This window comes from Perna viridis, chromosome 10, assembly GCF_037379345.1.
Source record: "Perna viridis isolate PV_CMFRI_1.1 ecotype Kerala chromosome 10, ASM3737934v1, whole genome shotgun sequence".
NCBI lineage: Eukaryota > Metazoa > Mollusca > Bivalvia > Mytilida > Mytilidae > Perna > Perna viridis.
The window spans coordinates 13,326,964-13,352,577 of NC_142454.1; the positions used below are offsets into that span (position 1 = coordinate 13,326,964).

Genomic DNA, 25,614 nt, shown 5'->3' on the forward strand with positions numbered 1-25,614 from the left:
CTGTTAAAATTACCGCTCCCCGACATGAATAGAAATTAAATATGCACATAACAGATCGCTTTATGTTTTTGTTTGAATGCTATGATTCCCCGTCTTAGTGTATACAGCGACATGATCATGTATTGTGATTATGTATTTGTTAATTAGTGTTGACGTCTGTGTTGATTAATTACTATACAAGCACGTCGAGTTCCCGGTGAGAGAGGTTTGCTGAGGATATTAATATTTTCTTGTGTTTCCATCAGAATTACCACGCGTAGACCTGCGCCATGTCGAGCTTCTTTTCATGCTTAGGAAAGAAAAGTAAGGCGAAAAAGAAAAAGAATGGAAAACCACCAGAATCTAAAATAGTAAGTACTACTGTGTTTTCTCTAGAGTGCTATTATAATTAATTAAGTAGCATCGCAATCTAATTATATATAATTATTGATAAATATACTTATGATATGCATCAACACCTACACAACTATAAATATTTCATTTTAACACATCGTGTAATAGAACATTTGAATTATAAATGTATGTTATGATGTATGGTACTATTTCCCTTGGAGATACACTCCAGGCAATAGAAAGCAAGTATAAAACGAACAGCTAATTACATCTGTACATTCGCTTTACCGCAAGGCAATTACTGTCATCAAAAGTTGCGTAGACCTAGCCTGATTCAATAATTAGTTTCTATAATAAGCTTATAAGTAGGCAGCTTAAGGTGCTAAGATACGAGTAAGATATGTGTGATACACATGACCGTTGCTTCCATTCACTATTTCTAAAGTCTTCCACGTGGTTTCACCGGTAAGGTGTTTTATCTGCCGTGACCTCATCGTCTTATGCAGTTTGTTAACTTTAAAGTCTTCTATTCAAATGAAACTGATTAATCCCTAGTCAGGTGTAAATCCGGTGTTCAAGGTCCTTTTAAGTGTACTATGAAGTTTTCGCCGGACTGGTAATGGATTTTTCGATCCTAATGTTCACTGTCCGTCAGTCTGAGCGATTCTTAATGACAAAAACATTAACAGCAAATTTATCCTCATGTGTTTAATATATTTGCACTGTATTTTCATAGTTCTTAATTCATTTCTTCATCGATTTGAGGAACTGAAATAATAAGGGTCTTGGGAATGACAAGTTTATTTTTGTTGTCTTCTTGTCGTAAATACTATTCAATATGTTCATGGTCAGTAAGGTTCATTGTATAAGATTGATTTTCTGAGGGAAGTGTTTTTTATTGTACCATAAATGGAGAATCCAGAAATTCCGAAATGAATAGGTTGGACGGGGGGTGACAGAGATTTGGATTCAATCAACCGCACTTTTCTAGCATAAGAGGGGCAGCCCCCCCTTTGGATCCTTCTACTGTCCATGTACTTTGACTTTGAAAAGTTGGGAAAAATAATATGTTTGTTTTCATCTACCTTACCTACCCTAGTTTTGTGTCGACCGTAAACGTTTTATGACCATTTTGGCTCAAGCACTAATAAAGTCTAGATCGTTTCTCGATTACAATTCATTGTATAATATTTTTGAAAATTAATAAAATAATTTCCCTACATACAAACCCTATTTGTTCTTGCTAGTAGCAGGAAACAAAACTATTATTATTTTTTCGGCATTATATACGTATATTGTTTTCGCGTTCTATCAGTAATAGTCATAACAGAACTGAGTCGGTCTGTTTCCTCTCGAGATTTATAAACATCACGTATTTTTTTTTCAGATTGAGGACCAAACCAAATACGATGGGGACAAGGAGCATCCCATAGAGGAATACATCCCTGCAGACAAGGTTTGTTATTGTATATAGGTCTACATAAATGTAGTTATTATAGCATTTTGTAGTGCTAACTGAAAAGTGCCACAAGCAGTCTGCTATTGAATGAATGCCTTCAAAATGGTAAAAACATTCATTTGCATTGTTTAAATCTCACGTATTTGTACAGAAAACATTAATGGTTGTTCCTCGAGTTATTTATTGGAATAGTTTACCCCCAATCAATGTGTGTTGAATCTATAAAAATAACTTTGTCCAGGACTTAACCTACAAAGTCGATGTTGATTGATTCATACTTTGGGAGCGGTTCATCGTCTCGATTCTATTTCATAAAAACTATTTAATGATACATGTATGAATACAAAATGATTATGCATGAAGTGCATCCGACCAATTTTGGTCCTCTAGGTAACCGCGTTTTCTTCGTTGGCATCCTGAACGAACTGTAACACTCACAATAAGCACTTGATGACATTTTTAATACAATTTCTATAACTTCAGAGTACATGCTTTTAACAAAATATTCGTCAATCTACCTTTTACAGGGCTGTGAATACTCACTACATACCAGTGTTTTCGAAATATAAAATAATTTATGTTTTTTCTGCAATGTTTATACAAATGTATGTCACGCCCAGTTATAAAAGGGTTGTAATTTTATATACAATTATGCTTATCTGTAATACTTATATGACTTCAATTATTTAAATGCTTCTGTAAGGGTCCTTTTCCGGGATTCTATGCATTTCTTCTTACTGTTTTTTTTTCTGTCAACACAATTTTTGTACCTGGATTTATAAGCTTAAACCCCAAGAACTTCCACCAGGAGGAATGACAAATCATTGAATGTATTACCACTGATAATTGGTTTCCAGATGTTATTGAGCCATTAAAAAGTTAAGTACCTTGTCGCTTACACTGCACATATGTAAGCATCATATTTCATTTCATTGATAAAAAGACAAAATTGTGTTGTTTTGGACAATTCATATCACAGTTAACACATTTCAAGTGTGTCTACGGACATCGCTAAGCACAGGGAGAGACTTCTTATTTCTTGTTTATATTAAACACCTTGTCTATCACTATTCAAACGAAATTGTCGATGTACGATTGATGCCTCTAGTTATAGATCTGGTATGTTTTCCAGATACTAAACAGGCGCGGACACATGGCAGCGGACCCGGTGTACGCCCGATCTAAAACTGGGAGGGGTAGCATAAAACATTATTATATGTTGACTGTATTATTCCATAATTGCAGGAGGAAACTCAGTCAGTTACTGAACAGGCATGTGAGGTAAAAGGACCAGTGCAGTGTTCCGATGAACCAGTCGACGTACCAGTCGAAGAGGCACCGTTAATAAAAGAACTCAAGTCGAAATTGAGTATTAAAGTTGAAAAATCTCCTACTCAGGAACAATCTGAACAGATCAGCAAACCTAATAATGATGAAGATAAACAAGAAAACACGATAGAAGACATTGTTCCTGAAATTATTGAGAAGTCAGTCATTAAATCTGTTGGCGCTGAGATTGGTAAAATTGAGGCGAAGGCAAAAGAGGAAACTAAGAAACTTCTTAAAGCTGACAGTCTGTCTGAAAAGAACTTCCTACTGTCTGAAGAGAACCAAAGATTGAGGAAAAAATGCGACGAAAATGAAAATCAGATACGTAATCAGAGAAATGAGATACAAAAATTACAGGAGGAGTGCTTGGCAATTAAAAGGGGGTTAAATGATGGAACAAAGCTTCAGAAGGCTATACAAGATCGTGTAGATATAATGGTGGCTGTCGATCAGCTCACCAATGCCTGTTCATCTCTCAAGATGAGATTAGATGAAGTAGAAAATGAAAAAGATAAAAAATCGAACGCATCGCAAAATATAGAAAGCAAGATAAGTGTCATCAATAATGATCACGAAGAATTGAGCAAAAACATAAAGAATACCCTCAAATGTGTGCAAGAATTAGAATGTCGTGTTATTAATCTTGAACTTGATAAGGAAAATGGAACAGAGAAGCAAGACGATGTTTTGTGTAGTTTAAAAGAAAAGGATAGCCCTTTGAAAATACAGCAAGATCATCAACAGGTTGTTAATGCGTTCGAAAACCAAGTATCAATGCTGTTAGAAGAGGCAGCTACTTTAAAGAAAGAAAATAAGGAACTGAAAAATCAGAACTCGAATGAACAAATAAAGCAACAGTTGAATCAGTTGACATCCTTAGAAAAACAGGTGGAGCAACTGACTGGTGATTTATCTAAGTTACTGAGTGAGAACAATCAATTAAAAGACCAACTTAAAGACAACAAAACACAAGCTGAACTCATTAGTAAATGTAAAACTCTTGAGAGCACAATAGACAATCAGAAAGTAGAAATTACAAAGATGACTGGTGAAATTGGACAGTTACAGAAGCAGGTGTGTGCACAAGAATCAAAGGCTGAAACAGTAGAAAAACAGGCTGTTAAAATAGGGTCTTTGCAAGAAACTGTTGAAAGCCAAAACAAAGAGCTAGCTTTAGTAATGGAGGAAAATAAACGTCTCTTAAAACAATTGACCCCTGTCAAAGACGATGGAAAGTTGAAATCAATGCAGCAGCAAATGGAGAAACTTAATTCAGAGACCACTAAATTAAAGGAAGAAAACACGATGTTACAAAACCAAATAAAACTTGAAAAGGTGCAGACTGAAACGGTACAGGAATTGCAGAAACAAGCACAAACCTTGGAATCTGAGAAATCTACGTTGCAGAAACAAAGTAAAGATTTGAGCACACAGTTGGAAGAAAGTTTACAATCTCATCGCTCTAAAGACGAAAGGTTGTCATCACTTCAGACAATCGAAAATGGCCTTAACAATACAATATCGTGTCTGGAATCTAAACTATCACAGTACGAAGCTCGACATAAAAGTGAAACTGAAGAAATGACCGTCGTGAAGAAAAAGCTAGAAAAGACTGAAGGTCAACTTAGGGAAAAGGAAATAGCTCACCAGGACACTATTAAAAAACTAGCAGAGGCGCAGAAGAAACAAGAAGAGATTCAGAAAAGGTTGTACTATTGTCTTAGTTCAGCTACATATTAGAAGCTGATTTAAAGAGTTAATAGCTCAAACTGCTCAGTTTTGTCTAATTCCTAAACATTTTTATTATCCTTCCGTTTTGGGTTCCACCCACAAAACGGAAGCATAATATTGATGTAAAGGAATTAGACAAAACAGAACAGTTTGATTATTAACTTTTGACTTTTAAACAAACATTTTGTGTATAAATCTCTATGAAATTTTGCTGTAGGGTTTCATAACACAAACTTTGAATGATGTTTAATTATGTTTAAAGAATCAAGGACGGAGAATTTTATTTTTTAAGTTTGGCAAGTTAAGTGATACAACAGTGCAACTATACTAACAGTGGAATAATGCTCTTCTTCTGTCCTGTCCATACAAAGTAATTGCGTTTAATAGTTTTATCTATCTTTGATACAGAATATACACAATCTAATTACAGATGTCCAGCTCCAAACCAGGAATCTATATTTAACAACATTAGCAAATACTATACTACCTTTTTAAGTTGAACAATTGATTCAATTTTGTAGACAAAATGGAATTACTGCGGAGAAGTCGCATGCCGTTAACGGTACCGCCATGATGGCATCGTTATCGACGTCAGAAGACAGCTCAATAAAAATAGGCGAAAAGTTTCGAGAATTATTCGACACAGTTTGGCGTGAGGCTTTTGATAAACTGCACAATGTCTGCAAAAGGGATGAAAGAAAAGTTTTATTGATCCTGATGGAGTATTTGACGGTAGAATTACTTTAATTCTTTTAGCTAGTAACCCCAACCACACAAGAAAAATTATCCGTTCTGAAGAACCATGGAAAATGGAACGCTTAAACACTTTATCCTGTATATATTGATTGAAAAGTTCTACAAAATTAATATGAATGTATTTGGTATTTCAAAATGGCTAAAATATTACTTCAAAACGTATTTAATTTCCATACAGAGAGTAGGAAGAAGTCCTGATTAAGGGCACACACATCTAAGAGTAATCAAGGGAACCAATGTTATAGCAGTAATCAAAAGAATGTAATCCAGGGACAAAGACAAGACATGGAAAACAGACACACACAACAAAGAACACAAAGTAACTAAAATCATACATACAAAGTAACAAAAGTAAATGAGCAACTCGGACTCCACTAAAAACTGGGAGCATGGACTAGGTGCACCGGTAGGGTAAAAATGTAACTGCCTAAATAAAGATAACTTAATCCTGTTCAGTAGAAAGTCTGTGTTAGATACCAAATGTTTTCTTCCTTTTAAATTGTTTCATTGATATTACCAATAGGGTTATCTTAATTTGAAATTCCGCGATCGCATTAAGGTTGGTTTGACTTGAACAAGAATAAAATAAGGAAAACTAGATTTTATGTTTGAAGAGAGAAAAACCTAAATGTACATCCGTATTTTATTCAAATGTATTTATTAGTGAAAAACTTTAGTGTAAATGAAACCAGATCGAAATTTAAATAGAGAAACGTTTTGTAACGAGAAATTGATATCAGATATTTATCATACAACGGATCCTGTTTTGTGTTCTAGTGAAAATATAAGTAGAATAAGATATCGCTGCAATAAAGTATGAGATCAAACGTCTATTTTCTAACTTTGACGGTAAGGGAATGTGTACAATATATCCTCAATTCTGACTTGTGATAAAACATTATGTAAAGTTAATGAAGGTAACCAGTCTTTTAGCATATGGTATTTACATTCCTTAGTATGCCCTGTAATCAACGTAATAATGTGTTTTTAGCGTAACTGTTATTCATTATAACTATAGGGTAACGATTGATGTAATATTATGAACCTCTGTAGAAATATTAATAGAAAAGTACGTTACTGACTCAAGAATACACGATACATCTTCATTACTCTTTTTCTCTCGATGCATTATATTTTCTCGTTATAGACGGTGAATTTTTAGATTGATTAACAAGCGTGGGGTGTTTATAGTATTTATCATGAAACTGCACGTAATAACTGCGAAAACGCTTCAATGGGATTAAGTGAGAAATCTGACTTAAAACAATTAATAGAAAATGCACCTCAAATACGGATTTATTAAACATGAACGCTGTCAACGAGAGGTGACCGTCTTCTGTAAGAATTAAAATCTTTCTGGTTTTAAACATGGGCAGATCCAAAAGGGGTTGGAAACCCTTTTCCCCAACCCGGCTTATCCTCAGAATTTGTTTAATTATAGTGAAAAAAAAAAACAAGAAATTACTCGAGCGGCTCCTTTCGGACTTTCTAGATCTGTCACTTGTAAAGCAAAGCTATGATTATAACCTAAAAACCAGTGTCTATGAAGCGACCGATATACCTTTTATAAACTATTATAGATTAATGAATCTACTGCTCTTGTCAATATCCACATAACGGCAGATGGTCGTTTCCTCTCTTGGATCTCGGGTTTGATCATGTGTCCATGTGATATTTAACACGAATTGATATCGCATGTCCTTTAACAAAATCTTTGATCGTATTATTATCAAATTAAAAACTATCGGGAACTTGCTTTAATTTTTAAATATTGACTTATTCTTGAAATAAAATCAATACAACTTTCGTAGAATTGGACCAGATGTATAAGATATGAATATGTTTTCAGGAATGTTACTTGTATAGCAGACGGACTGCCAGACATCAAATGGATGTTCTGCTATCTCTACTGGTCACTCCGACTAATTTGAGGGGCAGCTTGAATAAACGGATACACGGGGTGAGTTTGAAGAGTTTTACAACTCATACTGAATGAATTTCAATAATTTGAATGTTAATACTTTATGTATGATTAAAAATTTTAGGGAAAATGTATAAACATCGATTAAAAAAACATGTCCCAATTGAAAGAAGTTGACTGGAATCGTATACATGGACAGTTACATTCATTTACTTTCAGAAACCAATCAATGCAGAAAACATTCCAGCAGCCCTGAAACAGGATATCATGGCATTTAGAAGATCTCCATCAGAAAACTTTATTGAAAATCTTTTTGAGGTAATCCATATAATATTAAGTTACCATTTATTAACATAACCAATTAGCTCCGAAAAGCGTAAATTAGAAACAGTTACAGTTTAGCTTATGATCGCTAAACATTACCTTCCAGAAAATAATAATGATCACAAAACAGTTATTCATAGCAATTGTATAAACTAAGATAAAAATCTTTTTGTTGTATCATATATCATATTGAAACACATTTAAATGCAGCTAATTTAATAAAGTATTACCTCTTCTCTGTCCATAAAAATCATGGGCGGATCCAAGATCTTTTAAAATGAGAATTCCTATCTAGAAATTTATAAATGGGAGTCCAGGCTATCAATTGCTCTTTTTTCTTGCTCACAGTTTGCACACATTAACAAAAATCACATTTGTTTTGGATCCACCAAATGCTGCTCCTGATATGAGGTAAAACTCTTTACAAAAACTGCCAAATCTTTGGAGTTTGAATTTTACTGTGCACGGTAATGTCTTATTGGATCATCTAGACTCATTTTCTTCTACACAAAGTGGCAACATCACCTTCGCTTTTGTAAATATATTGATGACATGATCCTTTGCACGGTTTCATTTTTGTTCCAGTTTTTATTATTATTATTATTATAAAAATGAATGTAACGGCATATGCTTTTCCAATCTTGATATGCATATTATGGAGTTACTACATTCATATCGTTTACAGAAAAAATATTCTAGATCAGAAAGGTCATATTTGGTTATTTTGTTTCAGGAATTTATGAATGTAGTAGACTATCAAAAGTCAAGACACCTGAGAAACATACAGGCGCGGGATATTACGGAAGTGACACCATTTGTCCAGAAGTGTGTTGGGGTATGTTGGGAAATGGTGACTCAGGAACCACCCATGTACCTACTGTTCAAGCTTCGTCATAATCAAGTCATAGAGAAGGACAAATTTGACGTTTTTAGTCATGATGGGAATAAAGTTGACTTTTTAGTTTGGCCCGCACTATTACGGGACGAACATGGTCATTTGCTACAGAAGGGAGTTGTGCAAGCTATGCGGTCATAACCTTTAAAATCCTTAAATGTATTCTATACCGTTCGTATTATATTTTGTTCAGGCTCAACTGTTGTGTTCAGGGTTACATAGTACATCATTGACATTCGACCTTCGTGTACATGCATGTATGGGTACAAACATTATAAAGATGTCGCTGATATACAATTTATTTCATTGTTTATCTTAAAGTACACGTGGACTCCGTAAAGAACCGATTTTATCTTGCAGCTGATAAATTGTCTATAAGTGATGGCTTGTTAATATTGACGAAAATAGATAAAGTTTAAAAGATAGTAAAGGGGAATATGGTTGTTAAACTATTAAATCTTGAATCTTCTATGATATTGGGCAAAATTATGCAGGAGTGTACTGGTATGGTGAATTTTCTTGCCTTTTTGTCTTTCTTCAGTGTTTGTTGTGGTGCATAACTAGGCGATATTGTCTCCCGTGCTATTGACCATTCGATGTCTTGACATAAAAATAAAACAATTTTAATCTTAGTTGTTTTGTTGTGTTAAAGGTGGAAACATTTTTGTATTTATACTTGTCTCTGTTGTGATCGAGCAAGTATTTCATAGAATTATGGGGAGTAGGGATAAGTCAGGGGAAACTGGAATTAGACTCATTCAAAGTTTTGACGAAACTTCCTGTTTTTTTTTTTATTTCTATTGACATATTCTCTGAATTATCTTGACCCTATAAGGACCGAGAGTAAAACAAACAAAAAAGTACCCAAAACAAACACCAACAATCAAATCACAAATGGAAAATTAAAGCGTCCGAATCAAGGTGACAAGACACTGCTCAGGGACTGGTATACCCAAGTACAGCAGTGTTTATTCCCTCAAAATAACTAACTTGGAGAGAAAAAAAGAGAATTAGGCTAGTTTGCAGTTTCTCTAAAGAAGATGATTTGGAAATAAAATATTTGTGAAGTGTGTCTGACGTTTTTCAATTAGTACACAATAGGTATTCAAATCTGAACAAAGGTTTGTAAGGTCCTCCTGTCGCCCATGACAACAATAACAATAGTAAGATCATTTGATGGTTACACATTCAACTATCATTCCCTATGTATCTGCCTGCCCTCGGGAGGAAGAAACTACCTTTCGTCCTCATCGCCCTTTTTCATAAAAAAGAATTCGTCTCTTCCATAAGTGTATAGATTTAGAACCTCAACCCACATGCTGTTCAAGGGCTTGTTTATATACCATATTTAAAATCATTCAAAGTAGCTGCTGATTATTGGTGCATTATTTTCATACTTTTATACTACAAAATTTTACTGTATGTAGTTATCAATAACTTGTACCACTAGTCGATCAACTTGTGCCCATATCTAGCATGAGGAAATACCGACGCTCCCATCTCTGTCCTTAGTCTCTCCTCGGTGTGTTTTTGTCTTCACGGTTGCTTGTCTAATAAAGTTCTAATCGTGGTTTCTCATAGCCAACCTTCCTGGTTACAGTTGCACGGGACCATGCTTTTTTTCCTGTATAAGAAATTTTTATTTCTATTGTGTTGTGTGGTTTAAATATTCTTCGTCTGTTTTCTTTTTTTTTGTAATTCCGGTGTTGAATTCTCTACGGATTCCATCTCCTTTGTATATTGGGTATATACTTCTTCTCTTCACTTTCGATTATTAGACATGCATGTACATGTACATTTGTAGTTCTATCCGTGGCTATTCATACGTTCTCTTGTATAACTGAACTGCAGAAAACATGGAAGATCACAGTATCAAAGAAGTAAATATCTTCTGCTTTTTTAAAACTTCTGCAAAATTTTATTCAGCGTTAAGATTACATAAGACTATTTGTGTGTTGATACGTTAAAAAGACGTGCATACATAAAAGGACAAGAGAAAAAGTCACCTTGTCAAGTCCCAAGATATCACTTTTCGTATATGTAAGACAGGGTTCTTATATCTGTGCGTACTTGTGTACAGAAACAATAAAAATGTACTTTATACCATGTGACTGAGAAGTATCTGTAACATATTAATCCTGCTTAATTACTATGTTACGATTTCTCAATGATTTTTGCAGTTTTACTATCAAGCCGTTTTAATCCGATTTATTTTTCGTAGCATAATAAATATAATTGTTTCTGAAAAGGAGGGCGGACAGTGTGTCATAACCTCACGTCCTTGTATCCTGAATCACTTCATCATGCATGTGTTACAATCAAAATATTGCTTAAAATCTTATTACATAAACAACTCTTTTTATGTAAGATATTTAAATAGATACTATTAGTTATGCAATCTAATTCAGGTTTATCCTGTAAGAGAGAGAGCGTCCCCATTCTTTTTTTTACCCGTCGCCATTTTGGCCGGGTTTTCACGCAAGGGTAGTAAACGTAAAGAAAAATATAAACGTCTGATAATTTGAAGTATACATGCAACATTTTGCGTTGTAATAGTATGTACACATATCGTACATGGTCATCTTCAGGTTAAACTTATGACAGAAATTCCTTAACTTACAAGATCTTTGATAAATAATCTTAAGTTAATCTAATTGTATTTACACTGTCTTCTGTTCAGTGGCGGATCCAGGTGGGGTGCAGGGGGTTGACATCTGAATCCGCACCTGCTGTTTTTCGTCTGTTGTCTGTTGGTGTTCCTGGTTGTCTGTTTCTGTGTGACTAGGGATTTGACACCTCGGTTTTCCTACTGTTTCAAATTAACAGACTACTAGTATTTAGGTTATAAGTTGTTGATTAGTCACTAGAATGTTTCATGCATTTCAGAACGAGAACGTTGGAGCAATAAGTAAACAATTACCAATACGTTGATTATTTAGTATGCTAACAAGGGCGATTCAAAGATGACATAAAATCTATGTGGGATTCTTAGATTTTTTCGACCGCGAAAACAATTGCGGTCGTATGAAGGTATCGTGCTATCGTCTTCCGCAGACACTTACCTATGTGAATAAATGAATCTATACAAGCCATCAAGATCATCTTTCTGGAATTCACACAGGAATTTCAAACTGCTCAGTCAGTGAATATATTCAAAAAGAAACTAAAGACTCATTTTCAGACAGGCCTTTCTATTTAAGTTAACGTATTTCAAGTGATAGGATATGGTGACACTGCAGTTTTTTGTTTAAATGATTTTCTTAATTTGTTGTATATTTTCATAAAATGCTCGTTAATGCTTTAAAGCAGCTTATTACTTTTATGTAGATTGTTCTGTGATAATGGAACATTGTTTAACTTTGATACTTTGAAATTTTATATTCTCATGTTTGATGATACTACGGAAGCTTATTCGGGCCTTTTATTTGAAAAAAATTTTTTTATTGCGTTTAAACGCAAAACATTGCGAATAAACACAAGTCTCATTGCGAATAAACGCAAAGCTCATTGCGAATGAGCGCAAAACATTGCGAATAATCGCAATGAGTTTTGCGTTTAAACGAAATTTGTTTGCGAATGAACGCAACCATATAAACGCAAAAATTTATTGCGTTTAAACGCAAAAGTATTGCGAATAAACGCAAGAGTACTGCGAATAAACGCAATAATGGGAATGGGAAATACGAAAATGGGTAAAATCTTTGTACGCAGTCATTACAGCAAAACGTGCCTACGGGCAATCTTACGTCAACTTTCTTACCTTAATTTAAGCTAATCTCGTTATATTCCCTTAAACCTGTTGGACAGTAACTATATTCCACTATTATCCTATGTCTCCATTTACTGACAATATAATTGCTTTTACGCAAAACGATGATATTTGCATTAATTCGCAATACTTTCGCGTTTAATCGCAACAAATTTTTGCGTTATTCGCAATAATCATTGTGTTTATTCGCAAAAGATTGCGTTTATTCGCAATGATAGAGTTTATTTGCAATGATTGCGTTTACTCGCAAAAAAAATGCGTTTAAACGCAATAAATTTTTTTTAAAAAAAAGTGGCCCGAATAAGCTTCCGTATGATACAGGTATTTAGGTTATAATACCTGTTTTCATGACATACGTGCCTACGTCATTATATTAACTACCTTCATTTAATGCAAATTCTTATATAAACGTCTCAGAATGACCCGGCCAGCGAAAAGCTATATTTTTATATAGCCTAGCTGGCCGAGTGGTCTAGGGCGCTGGACTTTGTGCAGGCGGTGTTGCCATAGATGTCACAGCGGTACGAGTTTGAGTCATGCGGAGGGAACTACCAAAAAGTTCTAACGTCGTTGGGAATTTTTCAGACCATCTATAACACTTCATGTTCGGCAATAACTTGAGTATAAGTGTACAAGTCTTTATGAAAATATCATACCACAAGAGGCCATACCACAACATGAAGCTTGGGATTAATTGTGGAGATTCTGACTTGAACTGTTGAGAAATAATGGACCAAAAGGGGCCAGATACAAACATTTTCATGATATCCGGACATGCAATAACTCGAGAAAATTTTAAAGGTTCTTTTAGAATTGTACCACTGGAAGGTGTCGTACCACAAAAGTAAGGCTGGGAATTGTTTTGGGGGTTGTGACTCAAACCGTTTAGAAATAAAGGGTCAAAAAGAGTCATTTATAAACAGGAATTTTCATGATGTCCGGACAATAACTTGATTGACTCTGAATAATATCTTTGAAATTGTACCACAAGAGGAAGGCTGTAAATGATTTTGAGGATTGTAGCTCATATTGTTTAGGATTCAGGAGTCGAACAGGTGGTAGAAACAAGTTTTTTTTATGATATTCGGACAGTAACTTTTCTATAAGTGAATGTTTATACCATAGGATGCCATACCACCAAAGAAAGGCGTGGATTGATTGTGGGGTTGTAATTTAAACTGTTTAGGGGATTGTGCTTATTTAGAAATAATGGGAAAAAAGGGGTGCCTGTCATTTAGATCAAATTATTTTTATGTGTCCAATATATAATCACAATCAAAATTCGGGTGTATCAAGATTGAATGGTATAAACTGTTGAGGGTTTGAACTATGTGGTCGTATCAAGCCGGGCCTAACATTTTATTCATTCATACAATTCATGCAAATTTCGGGAGTTGCTTATAACGGATCTGCCTTTCAATCCATATCTGGTCAGCTCGGAGAAGGAGCAGTCTAAAGGAAGTTATGGTACCCTATGTAAATACATTTTCTCCGTCTCCGAATCATAGGTCATGTACCAATATTTTGCACATCAAATACAGAAGTAGTAACAATCAATTTGTTGACAATAAGTTTTTTTGTATGAAACGGTCGGGCACGGCACCTTACATTTAATGCGACTAAACCACCGAGGTTTTATATGATACGGTCGGGCACGGCACCTTACATTTCATGCGACTAAACCACCGATGATTTATATGAAACGGTCGGGCACGGCACCTTACATTTAATGCGACTGAATCACCGACGTTTTATATGAAACGGTCGAGCACGGTACCTTACGTTGATTGCGACTAAACCACCGATGTTTTATATGATACGGTCGGACACGGCACCTTACGTTGATTGCGACTAAACCACCGAGGTTTTATATGATACGGTCGGGCACTGCACCTTACATTTACTGCGACTAAACCACCGAGGTTTTATATGATACGGTCGGACACGGTACCTTACGTTGAATGCGACTAAACCACCGAGGTTTTATATGATACGGTCGGGCACGGTACCTTACATTTCATGCGACTAAACAACCGATGATTTATATGAAACGGTCGGGCACGGCACCTTACATTTAATGCGACTAAACAACCGATGTTTTATCTGAAACGGTCGGGCACGGCACCTTACATTTAATGCGACTGAACCACCGATGTTTTATATGAAACGGTCGAGCACGGTACCTTACGTTGATTGCGACTAAACCACCGATGTTTTATATGATACGGTCGGACACGGCACCTTACGTTGATTGCGACTAAACCACCGAGGTTTTATATGATACGGTCGGGCGCTGCACCTTACATTTACTGCGACTAAACCACCGAGGTTTTATATGATACGGTCGGGCACTGCACCTTACATTTACTGCGACTAAACCACCGAGGCGGTTAATGTCAAGAATGATGATTGATTTAACGAATGTTCTATGGCAAGCCAAAGTAGACAAAAATCAATATATTTTAAATATAGATTTTTAATATTACAAAATTATTCTTTTAATATTAGAAAGTATTTTTAAATATTAGAAAAGCATTTTGTAATATTACAAATTTAGTAATATATTATTAAATATCACACATTTTGCAGTATTGAATTTAAATTCAATTTGAATTTGTAATATTAAAAAATGAATTTCTATTATCAAATATCAATTTTTTTTTATATTACAAAATGATTTTCTAATATAAAAAAAAATCGTAATTGAATACAACAAATCCATTTTCTAATATTAGAAAACCAATTTCTTATATTAAAAATGATTTTTTAATACTAAAAATGGGTTTTGTGTTATTAGAAATCTAATTTGTACTATTAAAAAATCATTTTTCTAATATTAAAAAACACCTATTTTGTAATATTAGAATTCATGTTGTAATATTAAAAAAATATTTTCTAATATTACAAATTCCTGATTTGGTAATATTATAAAAACATAATCTACAAATAATCTAAACAAAGTTATACCACCGGAAATTCTCAGATCTGGTCAGCTTTGAGAAGGTGCAGCCTAAATTACCTTATTGGTTACAAAAATAAGTCAACGTCTTCAAAACCCAATGTAGAAGACCAGTTTACACTTTCAAAACTGTCGGAGAAAACTTCAAAACTTTGTTGAAACAAAACCATATAATTTTTCATAGAAAACTTTGGGTTTTTTCGGTGTGATTTTTTGATTGACTGTTGTTTCCAAAATGGTAAAAAAAGTGTAAGTCTATGTAAGAATCATGCAAATGGAAAAAATCAGAAACATGCATGTAAAATACCCACCGATATGATTCATTCAATAAGGACTTCCCTATTTGATAAGACCGCTATATTAATTTTTTCAACAGAATGTTAGCGAGAGTAATCATGCAAGGGAACAAAGATTCTAGCGGAAATCAAAAGAATGTAATCCAGGAACAAAGACCAGACATGGAAAACAGACACACACAACAAAGAATATAAAATAACCAAAATAATACATACAAATTAACAAAAGTAAATGAGCAACTCGCACTCCACTAAAAACTGGGAGCATGGACCAGGTGCGCCGGTAGTGTAAGCGTCCTCTGCTTTTCTGGAAACACCCGCCGAGTTGCTCATAAAAAATCAAGTCCAGGGTAGACGGAAGAGGAAGGGAAAACTATGACACGATTAACAAATCAGTTTTTCAAGGTGCATATGGACACCGTAACAATCCACGAGTTCATGATGACGACCATAAAACTTCTGTAGTGATGAATTCAATCTTATAGCAACATAACCCTGTTCCAGAAGCCCAATTGTAAGAAGCTCTGGTATAACGTATGAGTTGTGATATGAAAACTCAATACGGAGGTGCTGAAGGGATGTTGCCAAAGGTGAAAGGAAAATTGACTATACGAAATGAAAAGTCATCGCGTTTGTCGTATAGTTCCGTCAATAGTTTTCTTTTACCATCGATCTCTAAGTGTAGGTCAAGATTTTAGGCTGACTTCACAGTGTCTGTAGTATCCTTTATCTCAAGTTCTCTGGGGGTAGATGCGATGTATCAAATCCCCGGATTGTTTAACGACAATACATCATTTATATAGCGGAGACTGAGATTAAAGGGTCTAGCTAAACGATGTTCCTTCTTTTGGATCAGATCAGCTATAAAGGCAGTTTCATGAGAGAGCAGGAATAGGTCAGCAAGTAGAAGAGCACAATTTGTTCCCATTGGAATGCCGACCGTTTGTTGAAAAACTCGTCCATTACTAGTTAGGGTTAGGATTAGAAAAATGAGGATTTTGACAGAGTTATTTGCTCTTGAAATGCTCATTTGCAGTGCATTTCAATGAAATCATAACTCAATTTACCTTGACTTTTTTTTTATTTTTGCGATAAAGATAAGCATATACACTGTCAAAATTGTGCTTTTTTCATACTTTGTTTCTTCCACTGATTCTTACAGAGACTGACACTTTAACGTTTAAAAGCTGTTGAAAATATGTGTTTAAAATTATGTTAGAACATTAATACTTGCTTATAATGTGTATTACAAAGGGTAACTGCATTACAAAACCATATTTGTTTCATTTTGTATCGGTATATCAATATTAGTAGGCACTAGCTTTTGTAATTCTCCGGGTTACATGAAAAGGAAATGGAAAGTCCCTAACCTGTAACAGGAAACAACGGTCGATAAAATCAAGTGCTCCAAACGAAGTATTAAGTTTTGCTTAAGCTGTATGGATTGATTGATTGCTTGGTTGATTACGATTTTATGTTCTAACAAATGCATTTCAGCACGAAACTTATCGACAGGTCCTGCTTTGTACCAGTCCTACACGCTAAACTTATCGACAGGTCCTGCTTTGTACCAGTCCTACACGCTAAACTTATCGACAGGTCCTGCTTTGTACCAGTCCTACACGCTAAACTTATCGACAGGTCCTGCTTTGTACCAGTCCTACACGCTAAACTTATCGACAGGTCCTGCTTTGTACCAGTCCTACACGCTAAACTTATCGACAGGTCCTGCTTTGTACCAGTCCTACACGCTAAACTTATCGACAGGTCCTGCTTTGTACCAGTCCTACACGCTAAACGGGATTTTTATTGTGCTATAGCTAACAGAGGAAAGAGCACGCAGGTGCGCATGTCACCCCAATCACAGGGATTACATGCCAGATATACTGATATGGAGGGCCTCGGTTGTATACGTAAATGGTAGGCCCCCATATCAGTATATCATGCATATAATCATTTTTACGAATCACTGTGCTCCAACCGTATTCATTATTCTGACTCCGAGCTAAGGGGCAGATCCAGACAGATTGGAAATGAGGGGTGCGTGCCGGGCGTGCACTAGCATATATAACGATCTACACTTCTCTTACATTTCTTGAAACAACTGCCATTATATTTTCCTCCTGATTTTTTTATTAAGAAGTTATGTCATTCATTCTTTTTTCTCATTTGCATATTTTGATCAAATTTCTTTTTTACAAATAATCTGAAAATAAAATTATCGCATTAAGTATGATACTATTTGTCCCTTGAAATTTATATTTGTATGCAAATTATGTACTCACTACCTAAATGTATCATTTCGGGGATAAAACTAGACATTGCACGGCTGCAACATTTGAGACAGAATTGCTATATCTGAGCATGTATAGTGATTTATCCTGCTTTGTAACTGATTCCTTATACATTTTTATGTAGATCCTCATACTAACAAAAGTATGCAGATGATTTTTATTATTTATCGATCTAAATTTTTTTCCACATTCAAAATGGGGATATATTTTAAATCAAGGCATGGCCCAGGGGCGGAACCCGGACACTTTAAAAAAAAAAAAGAGGGATGCAGCCGGGGTTCCACGGAAAAGGGAGGGGGTGTTAGGACATTCTTTACCATTTTTTGTCAATTTTACACATGAAAATGACAAATTTTTGGGTAAAAACAGTTGGAGTGCCCCACTCCCCACCCCCCACCCCCCACACACACCCTTCATCTGTTAAACAGCAACCAGAGATAAAAGTTTTATTTGAAAATCTATGATTTTATGTTATGTGGAAATAAAAATAAAAATTTTCTTCCGGAATTTTCAACTACTCCGACATCATTTCTAAAATTACAATTGTTTTCTAACGTTGTGTTTCCGGTTAGGGACTAAGTGTCCCTGTAAGTGTTGAAATTTATCAGAAATGTAAGAAATACATAATTTCCGTGCAGTGTTACACAGGTTACGCATAAGCCTTAAAAATGTAAGATCAATACCTAAGAAACAGACGAGAGCTTACTCATTTGCATACGAAATTAACCAGTTAGACCCCTTTCACTAGTTGTAGTACAGATCAACAACAGAACAAACACATAATAAGAAACGAATAGTCTTAGGAAACGTCATGAATCCAATAAGTAAACTTCAACTACCTAAAGCTCACCAACTGACATACATTTCTGGCACAGTAGTGAAATTTAACAAAATTACAAGGAAGCACAAGTTTACACACACACATAAAGCCATGTTAAGCATGCAAGTCTGCACTCCTAAGGATTCCAAGCATGATTTCTTGTCGATCTGTTCCCTAGTGGATCTGTCCCTAGTCGATCCATCTCAAGTCGATCTGTCCCCAAGTGAATCTGTCCTCTATTTTAAAGTTGATCTGTCCCCAATTTTGAACTTGATGCATTATGAATTCATGCAATTAAAATATTGAACATAGATATTGAAAATAAATTATCTTATCCTTTTCTTAAATTGTACAATATAAATGAATAGATCAGAGTTCATAAAATATTGTTAATTAGATCTACACTACACTCTCAGTGGAGTGGTTCTCTAACACTTAAGCCTGACCAGAGTGAAACTCAGTGTCATGCCAACATGGTCATTTAGTCAGTGATTAACACCCAGATTCAACCTAGCCAACACTGACTGTTTGTATATTGTAATAGTTATAATATTCAATGAGGCATAATTGGGATTTCATTATAAGATACGATGTACATTCTGTTTCTGTTGATTGATGTTACATCAGGGGTCGTGCTGGGCTTTGCCAACGTAGCAATTTGCGACTTTTTATTTTATCTGGCGACAAAAATAGCCAGTTGGCGATTTTCTTGGCGACTAGGTTTTGTATATTAAAATTGACAGGAAGTTTATCAGCAACGGATATTCTCTCCAATTAAACAATTGTGTTGACACCTGGTCAGAGTTAATTGACTATGACCAATTTACGACCGAAGGCAATTAAAGGTAATTAGACCAGGTGACTGGACTGACAATATCCTCATGGGAGATGTCAATCAAATGTAAATATATCATTGAGCCAAAAATCTAATTAAGATATCAAAATAATTAAACAAGGACACAATTAATGGTCCATGGTACAAACTGTAGTTTGATAGAAATTTTATCACATGAAAAAAAGAATCAAGTTTGTTAAAAATAATAAAAAAAAAGTAAATTATATTGTATTAGATAAATTAGACCATAAAGGACAACTTAGGCGAACATGTTTTAAAATCTGGGACTGTATGAGAATAGTAATATTGTCTTTGATAGAAGTAAAATATCTCTTTCTGTAGTAGTACTTAATATTTTATGCATATGAAAGTGACAGACTAGAGCTAAAAACCTGCTTTTTACATGCATCTAGAGTGAATCTTGGGTACATGTATGTCATGAATGGAGAGGTTATTTTGATGATTTGACAAAAACAATTCATCAGTGAACTTAATACTGTCTTTTTTTTTGGCACCCTTTGGCTCTAGTTTTTGAAAACTGGCGACAAAAAATGGCAGCTGGCAATTTTTCTGGTGACAGAATTTTGGAAGCCAGAGCAGCCCCTCTCCATGTATGTAAAGTGAAGGATGATCTGTTTAAAATAAAATAAATGTGAAATAAAAGTATAAACTGATGTTTAAATCTATTGCATTATGTAAATATGTGTAAAATTGACAAAGAAAACAACAAAAACAGTAAAATACGGTGACCGCTCTGTGGTCACGTGATGTGTTAAATGGATCAGTTTGACAGATCGATGACTGATCGGAAACTAATTAGTGATCGATGAACGATCACAATTTTTGTTGAATGTATTGATTCATTTTGATTCGAGTGATGGACTTGTAAAAACAGTCTGGTGACACTTTTTTTTTCTGATAGCCTGAAGCTAATTTGAAGATAATTATGATATTGCCTACAAGATTCTAAATTAGTTATCATGCATATTAATTTTTAACTTTTCTGAATCATGCACATACATGAATGAATTTTTTGCACCTAAATGTATGTGCAGGTTTCATTATAATAACGTCCTGAATCCCATGACATTAAAATGAAAAATTGTTGTGTCTTAAATGCATCCGCGTCATCTAGAATTGTGCAGTAAAATTTTCTTCCATTGTTTAATTTTAATCCATGGAGAACCCTGGTTAACGGTACTGTACATGTACTGTGGCTTCTTTGTATCAGTTGTATTCATGCTTTCCATTGAAAAAAAAACATTATTATAAGATTTTTAAGTTATTTTGATGATAAGATTTTTATTTCATGAATTTTTATACCTAATCAGATGGATTTTGTTTTGTTATTTTGTTACATTGCCTTTGACAATAAACTGGTCTTTCAGGTGTAGAAATAGTGTGGATGAAACTGTACGAGTACATGTAAACCACCTCACTGTTCATTAGAGGAGTGATGTTGGATGACAGGAAAGCTATGGCTTTGACATAGTGAAAAGACCGTTCACATACTACAAAATGATACTGATTTTAGATTATCGTGGTAGAAAGTAAAATGTAAGTTTTCTATTATTCCTGTCATGACTTCGTTCTAAGTTTGTTCAGCAACCTCTCATTTTTTATGTAACAGAATAAAAGGTTTAAAACTTGTACATGCATGAAAGATACTGTGCATTCAGTGTAAACTTTTGTTTGAATCTTGTTTCATATGTCTCATCTTCTTGCCACTTGGTCTTATAATTCTTATATGCATTCATTATTATTGTTTCATTATTATTACTTCCAAACCAAGAATAAAATAAAAGTATAGCTGTTTACCTGCAGTGTTAGAATTGTAGTGTTAAAACTTGAAGGATCTCATGTTCTCATTTTTATTTCTTGTATTAGTAAGAATGAATCATAATTATTTAAAATTCACCACAGGTGTTGAATAATCTTTTTTTTTTTATTTAAGTGGCAAGAAAAAAGTAATCAAAATGCACTAAAATAGTCATTTTACGGGAGATAACTTTTATTTTCCCAGGGCAATCCACATGTGTTATGACTTCTAAATTCAAAGCTCTGTCTCTTGAATGTTTCATATGAAAAGCATTGCCAGTCTTTCTAAAGGTTCAGTTTTTTTTTCAGGAATTCGGTTGTGTGATGACATACTATTTTCAGGACTGATCCAAGTTTTACCGTCCTATCAATTTGAACTTCTCAGCCTTTCTAGTTACACAGAGGAAAAACCTCAGAGGCACTAGGCGTAAGAATGTGTCCGGAATTTGGCTGATCCAATTCTAAAATTATAGTTTTACTGGTTAAAACTTTTACCATTACTTCGCACCAAATTTCTTGACAGTTATTGTTCTTTATTTCTATTGATATCTGAACAAATTTTGCAGTGCCACCTGGTGGATAAAACTACTTAAAGTCACTTTTGACTACAATTCCAGTAAATTTTTCAAGAAGAAATTATCCTTGCTGCATCCGAGGTTATTTTTTAGTGTTGGGGAAATGGCCAAGTAGTTCCGATTGACTGTCCATTTAAGGCATTTTGACATGAATCAAGAATGACTGATATCAGGAATTTTCTGAACTCCCTGTCTGGTGTTCCGGATTTTTTTTACTGGTCCAGCCATATTTTTACCAGTGATATCCAAAGGTCCGACGAACCTTCAGAGAAACTGCATTGCCAATACAAGCAATGAAATGCATAAAGCTAACTTACACCAACAATGAAATATATATATTTATATTTTCATATAAATCACCTAATAATTTAGCATAATTTTGACTAAGAGAGCTACTTACTATATAGTATACCATAAATATTCATAAATCATAAGATTACAGTCACTAATTAACACAACAATTACATGTTGTCCAATATTTAATTACTGTATTAGCAAATACATATTTTGTAAATTTCTTCAATGCTAAGGTTATTTTGTATATAATTAATCACTAGTTTTACATGCAGCTTTGATCATGGAAGACGAAGAAGACAAATCTATATCCCTTACTGGATTCCTGTTTGGTAACATCGATACCAAAGGAGACCTTGATGAAGACTTTCTGGATGAGGTTAGAAATTTTCATTTTGTGTTATCAGTTTTAGATGTGATGTTGTTAGCCAGATTATTTTTGTGAGCAGTTAATTTTGTGAACTACATGTAGTTAGTATGTCAGTAAGTCCCTTCATTTTGAATACTTGTTTAAGTTGTTAGACTTGGTGTAAGTTTAGAAATTTCAAAATACATGTAATCTGTGAAATGTGAAAATATTTGGGTTCACAGTATTGATTTTGTAAAACAACTAATGAATATAAGAGTTGTAAAAAAGCATTGATTTTATTTTACATCTATTAAGCAAAACAATGAGTTAAAAAGGAGAAAACCAGTCAATTATTTTTTTGTGCTATCTGCTCATTATGACTTCAAGATTCTTATGGTATTACTTGACCTTCATGCATTTATAAAATATGCTCAATCCTTTTTAAAAACATATTTCAGTTACAAGTTGCCTTTTAATATCAGTGATGGCTTTTACATCTATATTTTTCAGGAATCTAAAAGACATCTTGGCTCATTAGAAGTTTTGGGTGGGATTGGTTCTATGGTCAAAGAGATCACAGACTCTGAAGAAAATGAACAATCTGAGGACACTGGAGATGGTTCTGGTAAAAATATTTAAGTACATTGATTATCATTACCAGTGTCATGTTGACCATTTGACCTCCTAAGTAGTAAATGTACATATAGAATTTAATTTATATCTTCCAGCAGTTTGCTGCCCATTCATATATGTATTTTTTAATTTTTTTTTTGAAAATTTGATGTGAAGTTGTCCTCCTGTCTCTATTGTAAAATTTCATTTTAACATGATTTCTTAAACTTCCATGTTTAATATCAGAATCTTACTTCTTTGCTTTATAGATTAAATACTTCTTTACGAAAATAAATATGTGTATACATTAATGTCAAGGAAAAAATATGTCTTTGAATGAAAAAGTAGGGTAGTTAGGTATGTAAAATCATTTAATTTTTAAAATTTATTTTATACAGTCACTTATGGGGGATTTCTTGACTGTTTTTGTGCAAAATGATAGAATTTAGCGGCATTTTATTTAAAAAAAAAAGAAAAAAAAAAGAATAAAACGTACTGGGGTAGGCAGAAAAAATTATTTAGGTAGGGTAATCTTAAGTTAAGGAAAAAATGATGCATTAATGCAAATATCGTTGTTCTTGAACAGATCTTTTAAACACTATGTTGTGTCTGCATACTAGTGCCTATTACTTTCAGGTAACTATAACAGTAAAGCATCAACAGCTGTAGATTATTCTGACATCAGTGAGACTGTGGAAGAAGAATCCGATAAGACATTTGCTTTTGTTGGTTTGTATTGAGATGATACTGATATTTCTACTTTAAAAAAGTGTGGTCAGACAGACAGACATGAGCTCTATATATCACCTGCTTTTAAAGCAAGGGGTATTAATATATAAAACAAATGTCTATAGACGATTACGTGTGAATGAAGAAAGTTCCACACTACATTGTATTGTGTATAAATAATTGAATTACATATGTACCTCATTAAACGTAATGTCGCTACATAAACATATAGAGGGCAGCATTAAGCCTTTGAGATTTAAGATCAGTCTTAAACTGAGTTGCAAATCTTTAGACTTTAAGCAAAAAGAAAGTAGAAATTCAAAATCAAAGTACTAAATATTTGACAATGATTTCTTTCCTTAATTGAATACCACTGTAATGGAATTAGTCAATCCAACTTCTAATATCTTTTCTACAGGTAATGAAAGTGGTGAATATGATGACAAAGATTCAAAGCTCATGCCGCCTCCTTCATGGCTGCCCAAGACTGTGAAGACAGAGGAGGATGGCAGAATTATCTCCCCTGAGAAGAGCTCTCCTAAGACTTATCATACCCCATTAGGATCTCTGAGACCACCAGAATTAGCAGATGTTGATGTCACAGATCTCTTCCCAGAATTCAGACCCGGACAAGTTAGTTACATTTCAGAGATATTTTTATTCTGCCCCATAAAACATATTACATAGTACTCATTTGAAACTCTAAAAATTTGTAATAAAAGATGAGACAGTTTGTAAGGATTCAGACAGGTTTTAAAGTACATTGCACAAATTGTGTATTTTATAATAGGAAATGTAAGCCAATCATAAAATATCTAATTCAATAACTTGTTTTTCTTTAAATTATTTCTGAAGTTGATAAACCATGGAAAGGTAAGTGTGATTGTTTTTGTATGAAAAAAAATGTTGGTCACTTTCCTCTTAGAAAAATCATATGTACCTATGTACATATAAAGCATATTCATGTGTGCTGTAAGAAACTAATTTTAAAGGTAAAAAGTGGATATTTGGCTCTTGAAATTCACTCAAACGGATGATGATCTCCTTGTGTGAATATCATTGGACAGTGGTTCTTGCATGTCAGAGTGATCTTTCCTTTCTAAAATCCATAGAACTGTTGATTCCTTTTTTGGTGATAAAGTTAAAAACAAAAAAAAATTTACAAAATATATTTGATATTTATGTGTACTTTTCCTTAGCTAGTAACACAGATATATTGAGCATGCAAATACAAGTACAATCTATTTTGTGTACATGGCCAAGAAGCAAACAAATATTGTGTACCTGAGTTTAATGTATAAGATAAAAAAAACTGATAAAAGGAAATTAGAGTTGATTGTAAAGATAATTTTATGAACCTAACTAGATCTGGTTTTATTATCCGTGTGTTCTTTTACAGTATGGGAATACTTTATGTATCATGTAACTATTATGAGTTACAATTTGAGTGGATTTACCTATAGTTAATTTTGATATTATTAACATCTTCCCATTCTAAGTCGGTGATTAAAAAGGC

At 34.0% G+C, this 25,614-nt stretch overlaps 2 protein-coding genes across 2 annotated transcripts in view; both read left to right on the forward strand.

Annotated features, from left to right (window-relative positions):
• Window positions 1-171: 171 nt before the first annotated feature.
• Window positions 172-9,380, forward strand: LOC148604598 (uncharacterized). The gene is made up of 7 exons (XM_088551213.1): window positions 172-350; window positions 1,721-1,789; window positions 3,038-4,827; window positions 5,374-5,584; window positions 7,458-7,568; window positions 7,749-7,847; window positions 8,587-9,380. Exons 1-7 carry the CDS (start codon window positions 270-272, stop codon window positions 8,887-8,889), a joined length of 2,664 nt encoding a protein of 887 aa, XP_088407339.1. The 5' UTR covers window positions 172-269; the 3' UTR covers window positions 8,890-9,380.
• Window positions 9,381-18,590: 9,210 nt separating this feature from the next.
• The window catches only part of LOC148604599 (transcription initiation factor TFIID subunit 1-like), a 36,260-nt gene continuing 29,236 nt past the window's right edge, over window positions 18,591-25,614 (forward strand). Inside the window, exons 1-6 of the mRNA XM_088548261.1 lie at window positions 18,591-18,678; window positions 21,110-21,278; window positions 22,684-22,787; window positions 23,268-23,382; window positions 24,006-24,098; window positions 24,517-24,731. Of these exons, the coding sequence (XP_088404387.1) occupies window positions 22,692-22,787; window positions 23,268-23,382; window positions 24,006-24,098; window positions 24,517-24,731 (519 nt within the window). The 5' untranslated portion in view covers window positions 18,591-18,678; window positions 21,110-21,278; window positions 22,684-22,691. The remainder of the gene's footprint in view (window positions 18,679-21,109; window positions 21,279-22,683; window positions 22,788-23,267; window positions 23,383-24,005; window positions 24,099-24,516; window positions 24,732-25,614) is intronic.